Source organism: Ovis aries, chromosome 2 (assembly GCF_016772045.2).
Source record: "Ovis aries strain OAR_USU_Benz2616 breed Rambouillet chromosome 2, ARS-UI_Ramb_v3.0, whole genome shotgun sequence".
Taxonomy (NCBI): Eukaryota; Metazoa; Chordata; class Mammalia; order Artiodactyla; family Bovidae; genus Ovis; species Ovis aries.
Window position 1 is genome coordinate 64387935 of NC_056055.1, and position 21812 is coordinate 64409746.

The following is a 21812-nucleotide window of genomic DNA, read 5'->3' on the forward strand; positions in this document are numbered from 1 at the left end:
ACCTGTTTCTCCTATTTTGTACTCACTGACAGCAAATATTTGATTTCCCTCTCTGGTTCAGTTGAAGCCAAATTTGTGACAGATTCTAACAAATGCATGGACCCCCATAGTATACATTTTTCTTGGTTTATTTTTTCCTTTGCTGTGATTTCATGACTCATTTTTCTTCTCTTGTACACAATGCAATTTTAAGATATCTCCAACTCTTTTTAGAACAATGCAAGATAAAAATAAATTTTGAGGATAAAATGATTTGGTATGGTTGAAACGATTCATTAACACAATGCACTAGCAACTTCCTACACAGCTTTAGTCCTTCTCAGTTTTCCTGGTGTCATGTGGATCCATGCTAAATATGTAAAATCCACAATTACACTGAATTTATAACTAAGCAAGACAAATATATAAATGACAACACTTGCTTTTACTGTTCAAGGCTTGGATACTGCAAGATGTGGGAAACTGGCAAGAAGGCTAGGTCACTGTATAAGGCTTATTATATTATCACCATCACAACATTACTTTAAGAGAAAACCCTTCAATGGGTCTAACAAAAATGCAGGAATGCTCAGACTAAGTGTTCTACATGACAAGAGGTAGTGGTTACATAAGATATTTGCAGCTTTAATTCTCAAATGCAGAAGTTATCTCTGGCTGCTGAATTGATTGGGGATGGGGTTGGAGTAGATGAAGGGAGCTGGTTTTCCTCAGAGAGTGAAAGGAAGGGCATTTCAGGGCCTGGAGAATCCCAGGGACGGGGGAGCCTGGTGGGCTGCCAGCTATGGGGTTGCACAGGGTCAGACACAACTGAAACGACTTAGCAGCAGCAGCAGCAGCAGCAGCATTATATACTGGGTTGGCCAAAAAGGTTGTTCATGTTTTTCTGTAAGTTGTTATGGAAAAACCCAAACAAGATTTTTGGCCAGCCCATAGTCGGCACACACTACGGCCACTCTCCTCAGACCAAACTAGCTCCGTAGTTCTCTCTAGTGGGCTAATATTCACCACATTCCCACAGGCCCTGCAACAGGGGACCATCCCAGTTTCCTTCCTTTCAAAGCTACCAAAATAATGTGATATCCTTCTAACTAATTTTAATTTTAGATTTCCTTGGATATTTCTTAAAGTAAATACATATGTTAGGCAGTATTTTAAGAGCTTAACAAATATAAACTTGCTTAATTATCATAACAATCCTAAGAAGTAGGTGCTGTCATTATTATTATTTTTTTTTTTTTTTACAGATGGGGAAAGTGAGTCACAGAACTTTCCAAAGGTTACACAGCTATTCCATATGGTACCCAGAATAGCACTGTGGGTTGGCAGGAGTAAAGGAATACACATATGCATTAAACCCAAATTTAGTTTAAAAAAAAATAGTAATGAGAACCCAGGGGATTTGAGGATTTAGATTCAGGTGTTTCTTGGCTAGTGACCAGCTGTGTTGGTGAAGTGGTCACAAACTCACTGAGCTGCGAAAGAACTAAAAACATCTCTATAGTCCATGATAATCTTAACTGCCTATTTTTAATAGCTTAAATCTGCCCCCAAGAAATGGATGTTTCTATAGATGACTGAATATAATACATCAATACTCATATGCAGGATACTTACAACAACTCTGGTATATACTTCTTCAGCAAAGTCAATGCTCTGGAATTTGTGTTCTGTAGGAAATGTGTACTTGGTCAACCATTCCAAAAGTGGGAGGTCCACATTACTCCCGGCAAAGGAGTACTGAGGGGCATGGATGTGTGTGTCGACCAGCCCAGGCATGAAGAACTCACTGGAAATTAAGATAAGAGAAAAGAATTTAATAACGTCTTTAGTCATTTTCCATATCTTTAAATCATGTTTTCTCTAGACTGTGATTTAATTGTTTATCCTACCCAGAGTAGATGCAATGAGATGAAGAAGTCAGAAAATAAAAATGAAACTCTGCTAGGGGAGACACAGCCCTAAATTGGAATGGCTTGGTGTGAAGTTAACCAAAGAAAAGGGTTTGAATACTCAATTTAGTGAATTAATATATATTTGTTACTCTGTTTCTAGGAGGGAGGGAATCATGAGAATACTTGATCCTCTGTTTTTTATTTTCTTTGGCAGAACTGTGACATATTGAACCCTGGGTTCAGGAAGATAAATTTGGTGGTGACAGGCATGCATGGGGACACTCTTTCAATCTGTCAAGCATGAGAGCATTTCTGAATAAAGGAAAAATATAAGTATGAGGGAAAGAACTTGATCTTTTATTACCTCTAGGTAGTAGAGGAGAGGAGGTCACTCAGTCATGTCTGACTCTTTGGGATCCCATGGACTGTAGTCTACCAGGCTTCTCTGTCCATGGGATTTTCCAGGCAAGAGTACTGGAGTGGGTTGCCATTTCCTTCTCCAGGGGATCTTCCTGACCCAGGGGTCAAACCCAGGTCTCCTGCATTGTAGGCAGACGCTTTACCCTCTGAGCCACCAGGGAAGCCCCTTAGTAGAGGAGAGGAAAAGTCAAAGCATTCTAAGTATATCATTTGTGGAAGGCAGTTTATTATAGGGGTTACATATATACATTCTTGACTAAGACTGCCTGATTTTGAATTTAGGCCCCACCATAAAATGTCACTCCCCTATAATGAAAAGGACATCTTTTTGCGTGTTAGTTCTAAAAGGTCTTGTAGGTCTTCACAGAACCGTTCCACTTCAGCTTCTTCAGCATTACTGGTTGGGGCATAGACTTGGATTACTGTGATATTGAATGGTTTGCCTTGGAAATGAACAGAGATCATTCCGTCGTTTTTGAGATTTCATCCAAGTACTGCATTTTGGACTCTTGTTGACCATGATGGCTACTCCATTTCTTCTAAGGGATTCCTGCCCACAGTAGTAGATATAGTGGTCATCTGAGTTAAATTCACCCATTCCAGTCCATTTTGGTTTGTTGATTCCTAGAATGTTGACGTTCACTCTTGCCATCTCCTGTTTGACCACTTCCAATTTGCCTTGATTCATGGACCTAACATTCCATGTTCCTATGCAATATTGCTCTTTACAGTATCGGACCTTGCTTCTATCACCAGTCACATCCACAACTGGACATTGTTTTTGCTTTGGCTCCATTTCTTCATTCTTTCTGGAGTTATTTCTCCACTGATCTCCAGTAGCATATTGGGCACCTGCCAACCTGGGGAGTTCCTCTTTCAGGATCCTATCATTTTGCCTTTTCATACTGTTCATGGGGTTCTCAAGGCAAAATACTTAAGTGGTTTGCCATTCCCTTCTCCAGTGGACCACATTCTGTCAGACCTCTGCACCATGACCCGCCCGTCTTGGGTTGCCCCACATAGCATGGCTTAGTTTCACTGAGTTAGACAAGGCTGTGGTCTATATGATTAGATTAACTAGATTTCTGTGATTTTGGTTTGTGTGTCTGCCCTCTCATGCCTCTCGCAAGACCTACTGTCTTACTTGGGTTTCTAACACCCAAAAAAGATGTCTTTTTCATTATAGGGGACTGGAATGCAAAAGTAGGAAGTCAAGAAACACCTGGGGTAACAGGCAAGTTTGGCCTTGGAATACGGAATGAAGCAGGGCAAAGGCTAATAGAGTTTTGCCAAGAGAACGCACTGGTCATAGCAAACACCCTCTTCCAACAACACAAGAGAAGACTCTACACATGGACGTCACCAGATGGTCAACACCAAAATCAGATTGATTATATTCTTGGCAGCCAAAGATGGAGAAGCTCTATACAGTCAGCAAAAACTAGACCAGGAGCTGACTGTGGCTCAGATCATGAACTCCTTATTGCCAAATTCAGACTTAAATTGAAGAAAGTAGGGAAAACCACTAGACCATTCAGGTATGACCTAAATCAAATCCCTTATGATTATACATTGGAAGTCAGAAATAGATTTAAGGGACTAGATCTGATAGATAGAGTGCCTGATGAACTATGGACGGAGGTTTGTGACATTGTACAGGAGACAGGGATAAAGACCATCTCCATGGAAAAGAAATGCAAAAAAGCAAAATAGCTGTCTGGGGAGGCCTTACAAATAACTGTGAAAAGAAGAGAAGCAAAAAGCAAAGGAGAAAAGGAAAGATATAAGCATCTGAATGCAGAGTTCCAAAGAATAGCAAGGAAAGATAAGAAAGCCTTCCTCAGTGATCAATGTGAACAACAGAATGGGAAAGACTAGAGATCTCTTCAAGAAAATTAGAGACACCAAGGGAACATTTCATGCAAAGATGGGCTCCATAAAGGACAGAAACGGTATGGACCTAACAGAAGGAGAAGATATTAAGAAGAGGTGGCAAGAATACACAGAAGAACTGTACAAAAAAGATCTTCATGACCTGGCTAACCACGATGGTGTGATCACTCATCTGGAGCCAGACATCCTAGAATGTGAAGTCAAGTGGGCCTTAGAAAGCATCAGTATGAACAAAGCTAGTGGAGGTGATGGAATTCCAGTTGAGCTATTTCAAATCCTGAAAGATGATGCTATGAAAGTGCTGCACTCAATACGCCAGGAAATTTGGAAAACTCAGCAGTGGCCACGGGACTGGAAAAGGTCAGTTTTCATTCCAATCCCAAAGAAAGGCAATGCCAAAGAATGCTCTAATTACTCTACAATTGCAGTCCATGGGGTTGCTAAGAGTCGGACATGACTGAGCGACTTCATTTTCACTTTTCACTTTCCCTTTTCACTTTCCCGCATTGGAGAAGGAAATGGCAACCCACTCCAGTGTTCTTGCCTGGAGAACCCCAGGGACGGGGGAGCCTGGTGGGCTGCCGTCTCTGGGATCACACAGAGTCGGATACAACTGAAGTGACTTAACAGCACCAGCAACACACACTAGTAAAGTAATGCTCAAAATTCTCCAAGCCAGGCTTCAGCAATATGTACACCATGAACTTCCAGATGTTCAAGCTGGTTTTAGAAAAGGCAGAGGAACCAGAGATCAAATGGCCAACATCCGCTGGATTATTGAAAAAGCAAGAGAGTTCCAGAAAAACATCTATTTCTGCTTTATTTACTATGTCAAAGCCTTTGACTGTGTGGATCACAATGAACTGTCAAAAATTCTGAAAGAGATGGGAATACCAGACCACCTGACCTGCCTCTTGAGAAACCTATGTGCAGGTCAGGAAGCAACAGTTCGAACTGGACATGGAACAACAGACTGGTTCCAAATAGGAAAAGGAGTACGTCAAGGCTGTATATTGTCACCCTGCTTATTTAACTTCTATGCAGACTACATCATGAGAAATGCTGGGCTGGAAGAAACACAAGCTGGAATCAAGATTGCTGGGAGAAATATCAATAACCTCAGACATGCAGATGATACCTCCCTTATGGCAGAACGTGAAGAGGAACTAAAAAGCCTTTTGATGAAAGTGAAAGAGGAGAGTGAAAAAGTTGGCTTAAAGCTCAACATTCACAAAACGAAGATCATGGCATCTGGTCCCATCACTTCATGGGATATAGATGGGGAAACAGTGGAAATAGTGTCAGACTTTATTTTTTTGGATTCCAAGATCACTAGAGATGGTGATTGCAGCCATGAAATTAAAAGACGCTTACTCCTTGGAAGGAAAGTTATGACCAACCTAGACAACATATTAAAAAGCAGAGACATTACTTTGCCAACAAAGGTCTGTCTAGTCAAGGATATAGTTTTTCCAGTGGTCACGTATGGATGTGAGAGTTGGACTGTGAAGAAAGCTGAGCACCAAAGAATGGATGCTTTTGAACTGTGGTGCTGGAGAAGACTCTTGAGAGTCCCCTGGACTGCAAGGAGATCCAACAAGTCCATCCTAAAGGAGATCAGTCCTGGGTGTTTTTTGGAGGGAATGATGCTAAATGGAGGGAATGGACATGAGTTTGGGTGAACTCCGGGAGTTGGTGATGGAGAGGGAGGCCTGGCGTGGGGCAATTCATGGGGTCACAAACAGTCAGACACAAGTGAGCGACTGAACTGAACTGAACTATAAAATGGCAGTGGTATATTCAACATATTATTTAACCTTTCTGTGAGTCAGTTTCCCCATATAAAATGGAGATAGTAGTTTCACAATAGGGCTGTTGTGAGGATTGAGTTAGCATTTGTAAATACAGTGCCTTGGTAATGGAAAGCACCAAGAAAAAAAATAGTTGTGAAGATGATATAATACTCACAATAAACACATGAAATAGTACTGTGATCCCCAGCCACTAAAGAGTAAACCTAAATCTGCTGCTGCTCCTGCTGCTAAGTCGCTTCGGTCGTGTCCGACTCTGTGCAACCCCACAGACGGCAGCCCACCAGGCTCCGCTGTCAATGGGACTCTCCAGGCAAGAACTCTGGAGTGGGTTGCCATTTCCTTCTCCAATGCATGAAAAGTAAAAAGTGAAAAGTGAAAGTGAAGTTGCTCAGTCATGTCAGACTCTTAGTGACCCCATGAGCTGCAGCCTACAAGGCTCCTCTGCCCATGGGATTTTCCAGGCAAGAGTACCTGAGTGGGGTGCCATTGCCTTCTCCAAAACCTAAAGGTAGATAAATTTAAATAGCTGGATAACAGTAATCATTCAACTTCAGCTCTGGAGTCAAACAGAGTAAGTTTTTGAGCATGTGAGGCTGAACATATGACATAAAGTACAGAGAACTTATCAGGAAAGTCTATTATGAGGGAGGGGCAATGTCATACTAAGCCTACAAAGTATGACCTCCAAGTCTCCAAAAAACAATTGAACACATGGGATAAGAGCTCGCAGAGTTACAAATGGGATTCAGATCTGACCGTCTCCCCTGATTAGGTAACCGTAGGAGTTGGTGGTAAAAGAGATTTCTGTAGAAGAAGGAACAAAGCTAAAACTAAGCCTTGAGCAGTACCCTCCACTTAAAAGAGTAAGATTGAGGATGAGAAGGCCATGCTCAATCCAGGCACAATCACTGTCAGGAAGATAGAGACTCATGATAGAGAGCTGTCGAGGACAGCAATGAAGGGAAGGACAGTGCCCAGTGTCAAAAACTGCAAGAGTCAGGACCCTGAGAGAGCACTCATTTCCATGCAGTGACTGCAGAGACACCTGATTTCACGTGGGCAAGCACTTCATTACCTAAGTGCTTACCCAGTCCAAGTATGTCTTAGTTACTGTCCTAGGTGCTGACGAGAATGCCATGAATAGCAAAGACAAGTGGAGACAGAAATGACTGGACAAAAACTCTTTGGTAGTAAAGGTTAGAATGGTAATATAGGGGAAGAGTGAAAGTCACCTTTGTTTCCCATGTAGGAGAAACCTGAGCATGTTATGAAGATAGCAGAGATGGAAGAAGGACATAAGGCAGGGGACAATGTCTTCAGAGGCAACAGGGAGTGAGGATTTATCATGTCAAAAGTTTAACTTTCGTCCAGAAACCTAGCAGTCCTTTTTTAGGAAACAAAGTATTATGAAATGCTTATTAATAGAAACATTCACTTATCAAAGGTAGAGTCCAAGATTAATACAGAAAGCAGTGTATGCAGGAATTGTGGACTGTCAGGGCTGTATTGAGATAAGCAGTCCCTGAGCCCAGCTACTCACTTTACAGAAAGAACAAAAGGAAGTTTGAGGGTGGCAATCTCATTAGTGGCCCAGCCAGGCTTACAACTCAGTTCTCCACTCAAGACATCACTTGTAGCTAAACCATCATCATCAGAAGTCAAACTGGAGGCAAAGCAGAGGAGTTTGGAGGCTGAAGCAGGATAAGATGAAAAAGCTCTCCTTTCTCATCCTATTATACTCTTCCACTTTCCTCTTTTCACTTTACTCAATCACTATCCTAATTTCCTTATAAAAATCTCAACTTTCCCCTGATAAAAACCATCAACTTCACATTCTAAATCTGGAGTGCTGGCTAGGCCTGATCAGAACCTGAGGGAAAAGAACAATATGTGCTCCTATGTATATTTATCAGAACATCCACCTGTCTTTTAATCAACTGGAAAATGCTAGTAAAAGCCCTACCCTACAATCAAGACACATGACTCTATTTAAAAGTCTGAGTTACCCAATCTGTCCGCACTCATACAATTTACTACCCTCATCAACATGTCCTGCAGGGGATGTGATGGTTTCAAGGGCCTGGGAACCCCAGGCTGTTTGAAAACCACTCTGCTGTACAAAAAAATGCAAGGGTATGATATAACAACAACATGTTGTACTTATTAAAAATTTTGGTATTTGTTCATTGTGGAGTTTTTGCATTAAATTTGATTTTTAAAAATACTGCAGTACACTATTATTTATCTTGATTACTAAGTTTTTTGCCCTCCCAGCCCTTAAATTCCCGTGTTCAAGGTGAATGCCTCAATCTAATCCTGGCTCTACCATGTCTGTGTGGTCCATGGTCACAGTGTGATCCACTCCCATCAAAGCACTGCTGAGTGCTCCAGTTATAATTTTCATTAAAAAGAAATCCACACCATGCTGATTTAATTTTTTTCTTCCCTTGTCACTTTTCTATGTGTAGTACATATAGGTCTCCTGGAATGTACATTTGTTAGATGGATTTAACTCCAAGAGCAGCCTCATAAAGAGGGAACAAGAGGATATAAAATCCACAGATGCATTCACCTCGATCCATATCCTCAGGACACTCCACCATCCTCTCACTTTCCCGACATCCATCTCATTCACTCCCAAAGCTTCTTGGGATCCTTCATGATAAAAGCATGCAAGAAGGTGACTTATAAATGTCCTTTGTTCTTCAACATATATCCTGGTGAAAATGCTCCAAGAGGAAGCAGATGGTAACAGCAGAGGTGGAGTGATCTCCATGACCACTGATTCATCTGCATGCCTGTTGGCTGCATACTTCTAAGCCCATGAGAGGCAGCAAGGAGAGAGAAGGAGGTAAGAGATGTGAGTATAAATGTAAAGTGTAATAAAACTTTAGGGCCAGTCCCCCGTCTCTCTGGACTGTCACCAGCTTTTCTGCCTCAAAGCCTTAGGGGAAACACAGTTCACAGACGTGCTGCCGTGGATGAAGGTATCTACACCATCTAGGACAATCCTTTGCTAACAGCCCAGGAGACAAGCTCAAAGAGGGGAAGAGCCTGCTTTCCATCTAACAGCTACAAAGCTGTAGGTTGAGGATTCATGCCAGGTGTTCTGATTCCTAATTGAGTGTTCTCAGTACATTATTCTAAACCCTTAAAGTGTTAGTAGAATGAAAACTATTTGGTTGACTTTGGAAGTTTTATTGACTTTGAAAACATACTTGGCCTAAACCCAGACAAAATCTTTGAATTTAAAAAAAGTATTCCCATTTCTTTTTTTAATATGTATTTATTTTAATTGGAGGCAAATTACTTTACAATACTGTAGTGATTTTCGCCATACATTGATATGAATCAGCCATGGGTGTACATGTGTTCCTCATTCTGAACCCCCCCCTCCCATCTCCCTCCCCATCCCATCCCTCAGGGTTATCCCAGTGCACCAGCCCTAAGCACCCTGTATCATGCATCGAACCTGGACTGGCGATCTGTTTCACACATGGTAATATACATGTTTCAATGGTATTCTCTCAAATCATCCCACCCTTGCCTTCTCCCACAGAGTCCAAAAATCTGTTCCTTACATCTGTGTCTCTTTTGCTGTCTTGCATACAGGGTCATCGTTACCGTCTTTCTAAATTCCATATACATTAATATGCTGTATTGGTGTCTTTCTTTCTGACTTACTTCACTCTGTATAATAGGCTCCAGTTTCATCCACCTCATTAGAACTGATTCAAATGCATTCTGTTTAATGGCCGAGTAATATTTCATTGTGTATATGTACACCAGCTTTCCTGTCCATTCGTCTGCCAATGGACATCTAGGTTGCTTCCATGTCCTGGCTATTATAAATAGTGCTGTGATGAACATTACGGTACATGTGTCTCTTTCAATTCTGCTTTCCTCAGTGTGTATGCCCAGCAGTGGGATTGCCAGGTCGTATGGCAGTTCTATTTCCAGTTTTTTAAGGAATCTCCACACTGTTCTCCATAGTGGCTGTACTAGTTTGCATTCCCACCAACAATGTAAGAGGGTTCCCTTTTCTCCACTCCGTCTCCAGCATTTATTGTTTGTAGACTTTTTGATAGCAGCCATTCTGACTGCTGTGAGATAGTACCTCACTGGGGTTTTGATTTGCATTTCTGTGATAATGAGTGATGTTGAGTATCTTTTCATGTGTTTGTTAGCCATCTGTATGTCTTCTTTGGAGAAATGTCTGTTTAGTTCTTTGGCCTATTTTTTGATTGGTTCATTTATTTTCCTGGAATTGAGCTGCAGGAGTTGCTTATATATTTCTGAGATTAATTCTTTGTAAGTTGTTTCATTTGCTATTATTTTCTCCCACTCTGAAGGCTGTCTTTTCACTTTGGTTATAGTTTCCTTTGTTGTGCAAAAGCGTTTAAGTTTAATTAGGTCCCATTTGTTTATTTTTTGTTTTTATTTCCAATATTCTGGGAGGTGGGTCATAGAGGATCCTGCTGTGATTTATATCAGAGAGTGTTTTGCCTATGTTTTCCTCTAAGAGTTTTATAGTTTCTGGTCTTCCATTTATATCTTTAATCCATTTTGAGTTTATTTTTGTGTATGGCATAAAAAAGTGTTTGAGTTTCATTCTTTTACAAGTGCTTGACCAGTTTTCCCGGCACCACTTGTTAAAGAGATTGTCATTCTCCATTGTATATTCTGGCCTCCTTTGTCAAAGATAAAGTGTCCATAGGTGTGTGGATTTATGTTCAGGCTTTCTATTTTGTTCCATTGATCTATATTTCTGTCTTTGTGCCAGTACCATACTGTCTTGATGACTGTAGCTTTGTAGTATAGTCTGAAGTCAGGCAGGTTGATTCCTCCAGTTCCATTCTTCTTTCTCCAGATTGCTTTGGCTATTCAAGGTTTTTTTGGTATTTCCATACAAATTGTGAAACTATTTGTCCTAGCTCTGTGAAAAATACCATTGGTAGCTTGACAGGGATTGCATTGAATCTATAGATTGCTTTGGGTAGTATACTCATTTTCACTAAATTGATTCCTTCAATCCATGAACATGGTATATTTCTCCATCTATTTGTGTCCTCTTTGATTTCTTTCATCAGTGTTTTAGAGTTTTCTGTATATAGTGCTTTTTTTTTTTCCTTAGGTATATTTATTCCTAAGTATTTTATTCTTTTGTTGCAATGGTGAATGGAATTGTTTCCTTAATTCTTCTGTTTTCTCATTGTTACTGTATAAGAATTCAAGGATTTCTGTGTGTTAATTTTATATCCTGCAACTTTACTATATTCATTGATTAGCTCTAGTAATTTTCTGGTGGAGTCTTCAGTTCAGTTCAGCTCAGTTCAGTCGCTCAGTCGTGTCCGACTCTTTGCGACCCCATGAATCGCAGCACGCCAGGCCTCCCTGTCCATCACCATCTCCCAGAGTTCACTCAGACTCATGTCCATCGAGTCCATGATGCCATCCAGCCATCTCATCCTCTGTCACCCCCTTCTCCTCCTGCCCCCAATCCCTCCCAGCATAGGAGTCTTTTCCAATGACTCAACTCTTCACATGAGGTGGCCAAATTACTGGAGTTTCAGCTTTAGCATCATTCCTTCCAAGGAAATCCCAGGGTTGATCTCCTTCAGAATGGACTGGTTGGATCTCCTTGCAGTCCAAGGGATTCTCAAGAGTCTTCTCCAACACCACAGTTCAAAAGCATCAATTCTTCAGTGCTCAGCCTTCTCAGTCCAACTCTCACATCCGTACATGACAATAGGAAAAACCATAGCCCTGACTAGATGGACCTTAGTTGGCAAAGTAATGTCTCTGCTTTTGAATATACTATCTAGGTTGGTCATAACTTTTCTTCCAAGGAGTAAGCGTCTTTTAATTTCATGGCTGCAATCACCATCTGCAGTGATTTTGGAGCCCCCCAGAATAAAGTCTGACATTGTTTCCACTGTTTCCCATCTATTTCCCATGAAGTGATGGGACCAGATGCCATGATCTTCATTTTCTGAATGTTGAGCTTTAAGCCAACTTTTTCACTCTCCTCTTTCACTTTCATCAAAAGGCTTTTTAGCTCCTCTTCACTTTCTGCCATAAGGGTGGTATTATCTGCATATCTGAGGTTATTGATATTTCTCCCGGCAATCTTGAGTCCAGCTTGTGTTTCTTCCAGTCCAGCATTTCTCATGATGTGCTCTGCATATAAGTTAAATAAGCAGGGTGACAATATACAGCTTTGACGGACTCCTTTTCATATCTGCAACCAGTCTGTTGTTCCATGTCCAGTTCGAACTGTTGCTTCCTGACCTGCATACAGCTTTCTCAAGAGGCAGGTTAGGTGGTCTGGTATTCCCATCTCTTTCAGAATTTTCCACAGTTTATTGTGATCCACACAGTCAAAAGCTTTGGCATAGTCAATAAAGCAGAAATAGATGTTTTTCTGGAACTCTCTTTCTTTTTCGATTATCCAGCAGATGTTGGCAATTTGATCTCTGGTTCTTCTGCCTTTTCAAAAACCAGCTTGAACATCAGGGAGTTCACGGTTCATGTATTGCTGAAGCCTGGCTTGGAGAATTCTGAGCATTATTTTACTAGCATGTGAGATGAGTGCAATTGTGCGGTAGTTTGAGCATTCTTTGGCATTGCCCTTTTTTGGAATTGGAATGAAAACTGACCTTTTCCACTTCTGTGGCCACTGCTGAGTTTTCCAAATTTGCTGGCATATTGAGTGCAGCACTTTCACAGCATCATCTTTCAGGATTTGAAACAGCTCGACTGGAATTCCACACCTCCGCTAACTTTGTTCATAGTGATGCTTTCTAAGGCCCACTTGACTTCACATTCCAGGATGTTTGGCTCTAGATTAGTGATCACATCATCATGATTATCTGGGTCGTGAAGATCTTTTTTGTACAGTTCTTCTGTGTATTCTTTCCACCTCTTCTTAATATCTTCTGCTTCTGTTAGGTCCATATCATTTCTGTCCTTTCTTTAGTGTTTTCTATGTAGATGATCATGTCATTTGCAAATAGTGATAGTTTTACTTTTTCTTTTCCAATCTGGATTCCTTTTATCTCTTTTTCTTCTCTGATTGCTGTGGCTAAAACTTCCAAAACTATGTTGAATAGTAGTGGTGAGAGTGGGCACCCTTGTCTTCTTCCTGACTTTAGGGGATGCTTTCAATTTTGCACCATTGAGGATAATGTTTGCGTGGGTTTATCATATATGGCTTTTATTATGTTGAGGTATGTTCCTTCTATGCCTGCTTTCTGGAGGGCTTTTATCATAAATGGATGTTGAATTTTGTCAAAGGCTTTCTCTGCATCTATTGAGATAATCATATGGTTTTTAATCTTTCAATTTGTTAATGTAGGGTATTACATTGATTGATTTGCAGATACTCTCAGGCAAGAATACTGGAGTGGTTACCATTTCCTTCTCCAGAGGATCTTCCCAGATCAGGGATCAAACCCACACCTCCTGCATTGGCAGATGGATCCTTTACCACTGAGCCACCTGGGAAGCCCTGTACCACTAAAGTAGTTGGAAGATAAAATCGTAGTTTAAGTGCTCTTTTGGAGATAGGTCTATATAGTCAAAGCTATGGTTTTTCCAGTAGTCATGTACGGATGTGAGAATTGAACTATAAAGAAGGCTGAGTGCCAAAGAATTGATGCTTTTAAACTGTTCTGCTGGAGAAGACTCTTGAGAGTCCCTTGGACTGCAAGGAGGTCAAACCAGTCATTCCTAAAGGAAATCAACCCTGAATATACATTGGAAGGACTGATGCTGAAGCTGAAGCTCCAATACTTTGGCCACCTGACTCATTGGAAAAGATGCTGATGCTCAGAAAGATTGAAGACAGGAGGAGAAGGGGATGACAGAGGATGAGATGGTTGGATGCCATCACCAACTCAATGGACATGAGTTAGAGCAAACTCTGAGAGATGGTGAGGAACCGGGAGGCCTGGTGTGCTACAGTCCATGGGATCACGAAGAGTTAGACATGACTGACAGATTGAATAATAACTTCCTTATGCACGCTGTCAGAGTTTTTCCTCCCTAAACTTCCTCTCACCTCCCACTAGTTCATCTCTATCATGCTCCCTAATTACTTCCTTTACAGAAGTCATCACTGTCATGCTTACCTATCTGTGCACTTGTTTATGCTCTCTCTTTGCCATGGGCCATAAACCTAGTAAGCACCAATACGCTGTATATCATTTTCACCTCCAGATCCTATTCTTGCACGTAATAAATGCAATAAATATTTGCTGAAGAAGAAAGTGAATGATGGCAGCCACTCATTCTCAAAGTTTCCATCTTTCAACTCCATATTCTCTATTTACCTTCTCTTGCCCATCTCCATCCTCAAAAAAAGAGAAAGACCTCTCTGTCTCTCAAGACAGGTTCTTAGCATTTGAGACTAGTTAATAGCATCAAGTAAAAGGGAAGAAGTTGACTCTGACTTACTGGTGGCTCAGTTCTCTTATTTCACATGACTTGAAGCACCATTCTTTGGCCAGCTTTTCTTGTTGGGATGCTTCTTCCAAAAACACTATCTTTAAAAAAAAGAAAGAAAGAAAGAAAAGAATCATAAATTAATGAACCATGACCATTTGTTGTTATTAAATATCTAAATTTTTCAAGGGACTATACCATAGCTGAGCTAATTTTAAAGGGTATTTGACACCAAATGAGATAGATTAGGGATAAAGACAGAAGTTTGTCTTTGCTTGTCCAGAGAAATAAACTGCATGAAATTTCTCTTTTTCTGCCATTCTATAGATGTAAGACTTCAAAAATTCTAATTTGAAAATACAAGGTATTAAAAATGGATAATTGATGTCTATTTCTACCCCCGCTCCCCCCCCCCAAATGATTAAGGGAAACAATTGTTTACAGAAAGCACCTCAGTGCTGATGAATTTTTGTTAGGCTATTATAGGGAACCCAAGCCCGAAGCACAACAGGAGTACATCGTAGGGCAGTTTATTAACACTGAATATAACTGCATGTGATAACTGCCTGACAATGGAGTCTTAGCATGAACTATGTTGATGTTCTGATGCTAGACATCCATTGTAAAGAGGTCTGCCATATTTTCTAGTATTGTGCATGAAACACTAACAGAATGATCTCTCACATGGGGCTTGTGAGTCCATGCACAATAGGTGAGAAATAGGTAAGATTTACTAACTCTTGGATAGGTCTCAATCCCTCTTGGTCTGGTTTTCCCATCTGCAAACTGAGGCTAACATCAGTACATACTTCACAAAGTGACTGTGAAGATCAAATATTCTTAATTTTAATTAAGAAGTTAGCATATCCCTAGAACATGTTAAATGCTAGATACATTATTTTCTACTATTTATTCTTTTTAAGTAGAGTGTGATTGCTTTCTCTACAAAAGTGGATTGTAAAGCAAGAAAAGACAAGGAAAAATGAAATATATGTGAACAAAATAACCTGTTTTATGCAATAAACATTATTTTCAAATATTTTCACATTATGAAAGTAAATGTTTCATGGAACATGAACTATTGAAAATACTTATAGAAAATGTATCTAAACAGTTAGAAGCAAGACAATATTGTGCAGGAAAGTTTGTGGAATAAAAAAATAAAATAAATACTGACTTCTCTATTCTTTGATGATATCTTTTTATAAAAAATAGGGATTTTTATCAGAAGAGAAAATGAAAAATGTAATTCCTACAAATAAGAAAAAGTAAATTGATGATCCCAAAAATATTTTTGAATCAATAAATCAAAGCAGATATAAAGTTAACTAAAAATCACAAAAACAGAACTTATTAATATATCCCAGAGCTGATCTACCATTTACCATTACCAAAAAAAAGGGAGGGAGGGAGGAAGTAAATATTTGCAAAGTACTACATTCATACATTTGAAACAAATACTTTTCAGGAAAATACAAATGATCAAAATTTACTCTGGAGATATAGGAAAACTGAATGAACCAGTAATTCTGTGAGAAACTAAGGAAGATTACTAACTGTTTAGGAAAGCTCATGGTTCAGAACCATGCTGTCTAATAGAAATAAAATGCCTATCACAAATGCAAGCCACATTTATAATTTTGGCTTCCCTGGTGGCTCAGATGGTAAAAGCATCTGCCTACAATGCGGGAGACCAGGGTTCGATCCCTGGGTCGGGAAGATCCCCTGGAGAAGGAAATGGCACCCCACTCCAGTACTCTTGCCTGGAAAATCCCATGGACAGAGGAGCCTGGTGGGCTGCAGTCCATGGGGTCGTAAAAAGTTGGACACGACTGAGTGACGAATTCAATTCAATTCAATCAAATACCACACTAAAAGCATAAAAGTATAAAACAGTAAAATTAATTTTAATGACATGTTTTATTTATCAACATAGGTAGCCATGGTAAAAGATTATCATGTCAATACAAAATCAACATAAAATTTTTTAATTTTACTTTTTTTCATATTTAGTCTTTAAAATCCAAGGTATGTTTTATATTTAAAATATATTTCAATCTGTTTGATAAATTTTCATTAGAAATACTTCATCTATATATTTTGACTTTACATAATCTACAAAACATAGACTCACATAACCAGGTTGTCCTTAAAAGACTGCAACACTGAAGATAAGTATCAATTTTTAATGAGAAATTAAATTTAAGATAAAGATAAAATTTAAAAGTTCAGTTCCTCAGTCATATTAACCACATTCCAGGTGCTTATTATATCATATTAGATAGCACACATTCAGAGAATTTTACAACAAAGTTCTTTCCAGCTTACAAAGAACATATAATATCTGTGCTAAGAGTTCCAGAGCATGGAAAACAATGGACACCTCTTTATTTCTACAAAGCTACCACAATCCTCATACTAAAACCTGACAATACACATACATATACATAAAAACAGATACACAGAGAATGAAAATTATTATAACCCAATGCCTCTGTAATATAATTATTAAATAAATAATAATAATACAGATGCAAGGGGCTTCCCTGGTGGAGAATACACAACAGAAGAACTATACAAAATGACCCAGATGACCACGATGGTGTGGTCACTCAGCTAGAGCCAGATATCCTGGAGTGTAAAGTCAAGTAGGCTATAGGAATCATTACTATAGACAAAGCTAGTGGAGGTAATAGCATTCCAGCTGGGCTATTTACAGTCTTAAAAACTGACATTACTATAGTGCTACACTCAGTATGTCAGCAAATTCAGAAAACTCAGCAGTGGCCACAGGACTGGAAAAGGTCAGTTTTCATTCCAATTCAAAGAAGGGCAATGCCAAAGAATGTTCAAACTACTGCATAATTGTGTTCATTTCATGTGCTAGCAAGGTAATGTTCAAAATATTTCAAGCTAGGCTTCAGCAGTACTTGAATCAAGAACTTCCAGATGTATAAGCTGGATTTAGAAAAGGCAAAGGAACCAGAGATCAAATTGCCAAAAGTCATTAGATCATAGAGAAAGCAAGAGAATTCTAGAAAAGCATCTACTTCTGCTTCATTGACTATGCAAAGGTCTTTGACTGTGTGCATCACAACAAACTGGAAATTTCTTAAAGAGTTCCGAATACCAGACCACTTTACCTGTCTCCTGAGAAACCTGTATGCAGTTCAGGAAGTAACAGAACTGGATATGGAACAATGGACTAGTTCCAAATTGGGAAAGGAGTACGTCAAGGCTGTATATTGTCACCCTGCTTAACTTCTATGTAGAGTACATCAGGCAAAGTGCTCAGCTGAATGAATTACAAACTGGAATCAAGATTGCAGAAAGAAATATCAACAACCTCAAATATGCAGATGACACCACTCTAATGGCAGAAAGCAAAGAGGAACTGAAGAGCCTCTTAATGAAGGTGAAAGAGTAGAGTAATAAAAGAGCTGGCTTAAAACTCAATATTAAAAAAACTAAGATTGCGGTATAATTGCAGTATCCAGTCCCATCACTTCATGGCAAAAAGAAAGCGGAAATAGGGGAAAATGTGGAAACAGTGACAGATTTTATTTTCTTGGGCTCCAAAATCACTGCAGATAGTTACTGCAGCCATGAAATTAAAAGATGCTTGCTCCTTGGAAGAAAAGCTATGGCAAACCTAGACAGCATATTAAAAAGCAGAGATATCACTTTGCTGACAAAGGTCCATGTAGTTAAAGCTATGATTTTTCCAGTGGTCATGTATGGATGTGAGAGTTGGACCATTAAGATGGCCTAGTGCCAAAGAATTGATGCTTTCAAATTGTGGTGCTAGAGAAGACTCTTGAGAGTCCCTTGGACAGCAAGGAGATCAAACCAGTCAATCCTAAAGGAAATCAATCCTGATTATTCATTGGAAGGACTAAAGTTGAAGCTTCTATACTTTGGCCACCTGATGCAAAGTGCTGACTCATTGGAAAAGACCCTGATGCTAAGAAAGAGTGAAGGCAGAGGAGAAGAGGGTGGCAGAGGATGAGATGGTTAGATAGCATCATCAATTCAGTGAACATGAATCTGAGCAAACTCCAGGAGACAGTGAAAGACAGGGAAGCCTGGCATGCTACAGTCCACAGGGTCGCAAAGAGTCAGACATGACTTAGTAACCTAACAACAACAGATGCCAAAATAATCCCAATGATATACTGACAATAAAAAGCAAAAATATGTTAAAATAATAATTCAGCATGTGTGCAGTATATAAGCCTCAATTACTTCAACCAAGCAAGACACACCTTCAGTGAACTTATAGCTGATGTTACATAGTTATGCAAGGGCCCTACTCCTCAGAGACCATCGGAATAAATCCACCTGCCTTCTTTTCTGTTTCCTTCAGTCAACATGAAAACTTGAATTCACCTACTTCTCAAATATACAGCAGGGATCCCGGTCTATACCATTATCTTCATAAAGCTCTGTTCTAGTACCTTGTTCCTGACCTGCTCCCACCACTCTCCACTCCACTATGACCTCTTGTTACTGCTGCTGCTAAGTCACTTCAGTCGTGTCCCACTCTGTGCAACCCCATAGATGGCAGCCCACGAGGCTCCCCTGTCCCTGGGATTATCCAGGCAAGAACACTGGAGTGGGTTGCCACTTCCTTCTCTAATCTTCTTGTTACTGTCCATCCATAAATAGCAAATTCCCCTGTCTTCAATATCTCCTCTTAGTTTCTGCCTCCTGATAACTGGGGCTCTTCTCTGAGGACATGGCCTCCCCTACACTTCTCAAATGGCAAGTATTCATATATCAGGGTCAGGCAATGAGTTTCCATACCCACGATGGCCATTTCTAAACCATGCTTCCTGCAGCTTTTTGCAAACCTACAAAGCTCCTTTAAGACCTGCTCCTTTTGGCTTTCAAAGCATTCTTCCTCTCCTTGTTCTTCTGCTTTACCAGCCCTTCTCTCATTGTTCCCATCTGTTAATGCCTGCCCCACACTCTTTCTGTCCACTGCAAGCCCTGCCTTCACTCCTTATCATATCAACATGGACAATCCTTTCAAGATCATAGGATTTACTTCCATGAACTCATTTTCAGTGATCTGTTTATGAACACATGAAGTTTATGACCTTCACATCATGGCTACAGCTCGGGCATTTTCATAACCTATAAATGCCCTACCTCTAAAACCACAGAATCACACAACTGACCACCATTTCCTCTTTTTTCTGTCTGCCATTTCAGCTATTCCAAACAATCATCCACCTTAAAAAGCCTTGCCTTTCCTTTCTCCTCTCTACTTTCCCCCAGTCCATCAACTGTCTTCTTTTGCCATTTTCCTTGTCCAACTTGGATTCTATCAGCTATTATTTTATATTTCTTATATCTTTTAATTGACACACATATAGTAAATTTTTAACCCTGACTACAACCAGCCCTACTTCTCTGGGCTGCACCTGAGGAGTCAAGCAGCACTGGGGCAAGCACACCACACTGTAGATGGAATATCCATAGTTATCAAGCTTGAAGGTGCTCCAACCAATGTCTGCACCTTGCTCCCTACGACATTTCTCTAGCCCTGTCTTTACTGTCAATAAAACTGACTGAAGGCGTAAATGCTTATCCACTGATAGATTATTAGAAGTATTTTTTGGTAATAGATTAATACACAGTTTTTTAATAGAATAACTCAAAAGGAGTTCAAAGAATTGAGGGCTATTGGTACAGCAAAACCCATCCCATTCCCATCTTCTTGATTTATGTGAAAATGTTTCTTAGCACTTAAATCTATAAAAGTGAAAAAAATAAGAAAAACATTGATGCTGCTTCTGTTTAATTCTACCAACAAGTAACACTTATCCATAGATACATTATGTAGTTGGAAGAAAAAAACAGCCTTTTTGTACTTTCACATTTAACAAATTACTTTTCAAAACGTGTGATATACTTTTAAAATTTTCCTTATAGTCCCCAGAAATTTAAAATATTTAAATTTATGCACAGAAATTTTATTGCAATGGCTGATCAATAAAAGACTTCAACGTGTAAAACTACACTGTATTAGCACAAACTGTAAGGAAAGGAGAATAGAATTAGTAATTCTAGATGAAAAAGGGTCTATATAGCATTTCAGATTATTAATAAGGAGCTAATTCATGATTTTTAGAGAAAGAGATTAAGGTAGATATCAAATCACTATGTTTTAATTCTATCGGACATATCTTTAAAAGTAATAGCATAGCTTAATTTTAACATGTATATATCTATAACTTGCTAAAAATTTTAAGCTTTATATGTTTCAAAATTTAATAAAAACTATATTTATCAATTTTTACAAATGCAAAAGCATATAGGTTTTTTTCAAAATTTGTTTGGGGGCATATTAGTAAAAAAAAATGAAGAGTATTTCTCAAGTCAACTCATGTTCGAGCTCTCCACCATGATAATTTAAAATCTCCCTCTCTTCAAAACTCTTACTTGCCTTACCCCAAAATATATTTATCAAACATTTGCAATAATTAAAAAATGCAAATAATTTCAAAGTCAGTCAAATAAGGGATTGGTTAAATATGACTAAACTGCAGCAATTAAAATTATCAGTGAAGATATACTTATTGAATTATTCTCAATACAATCTTAAGATTTTTTTTTAAATGCAAGTTACTAGGTAACATATGATAACAATTTTTTTGATAATAGTGTGTGTGTGTAACTGAGTGCTAAGATGAAAAATAAAGCAAAGTAAGTGGATAAAGTATGATGTGTGATGAGATGTTCTCTGAAATATGATGTTTGAGCACAGATTTGCATGAAAGGAATAAACCACTTCATATTCTTAGAAGAACATTCCAAGCAGAGGGAACAGCCAGTACAAGGACCCTGATATGTTCAGTTCAGTTCAGTTCAGTCGCTCAGTCGTGTCTGACTCTTTGTGACCCCATGAATTGCAGCACGCCAGGCATCCCTGTCCATCACCAACTCCCAGAGTTCACTCAAACTCACGTCCATCGAGTCGGTGATGCCATCTAACCCTGAATATGTATATTCGAGTTAAATTTAAATGAGATGCTTGCCCTGTTTGGAAACATCAGGAAGCCAAGTAAGAATACAGTACAAAGACTAAAAGAAAGAGTGGTAAAAAAATCAGATCGAGGAGGTAGCAAGGGGCTTTGTAGGTCATGGCCTTGAGATTTGCTTTTAGGAAACCTCTAAAACTATTTTGGAAAGTGAATGTGGAACACTTATAAAATATCATTGATATTGCCTATATGGGGCAATGGCCCTCTCGTCCTGATGTTACCTGGGCTTATGTGGCCATTCACATCATTGACTCCAAGAGTGCCTATTAAGGCCCATGGCCTTCCTCTTCATAGGC

The 21812-nt window shown here is 39.4% G+C and overlaps 1 protein-coding gene across 2 annotated transcripts in view; it reads right to left on the minus strand.

The window, feature by feature from the left end:
* The window catches only part of GDA (guanine deaminase), a 128873-nt gene that overhangs the window by 40589 nt on the left and 66472 nt on the right, over positions 1–21812 (minus strand). For both annotated transcript variants that reach the window (XM_027964502.2, XM_060409369.1), the window contains exons 2-3: positions 14477–14565; positions 1615–1786 (exon numbers count right to left, since the gene is read on the minus strand). In XM_027964502.2, coding sequence (XP_027820303.2) covers positions 1615–1786; positions 14477–14565 — 261 coding nt within the window. The remainder of the gene's footprint in view (positions 1–1614; positions 1787–14476; positions 14566–21812) is intronic.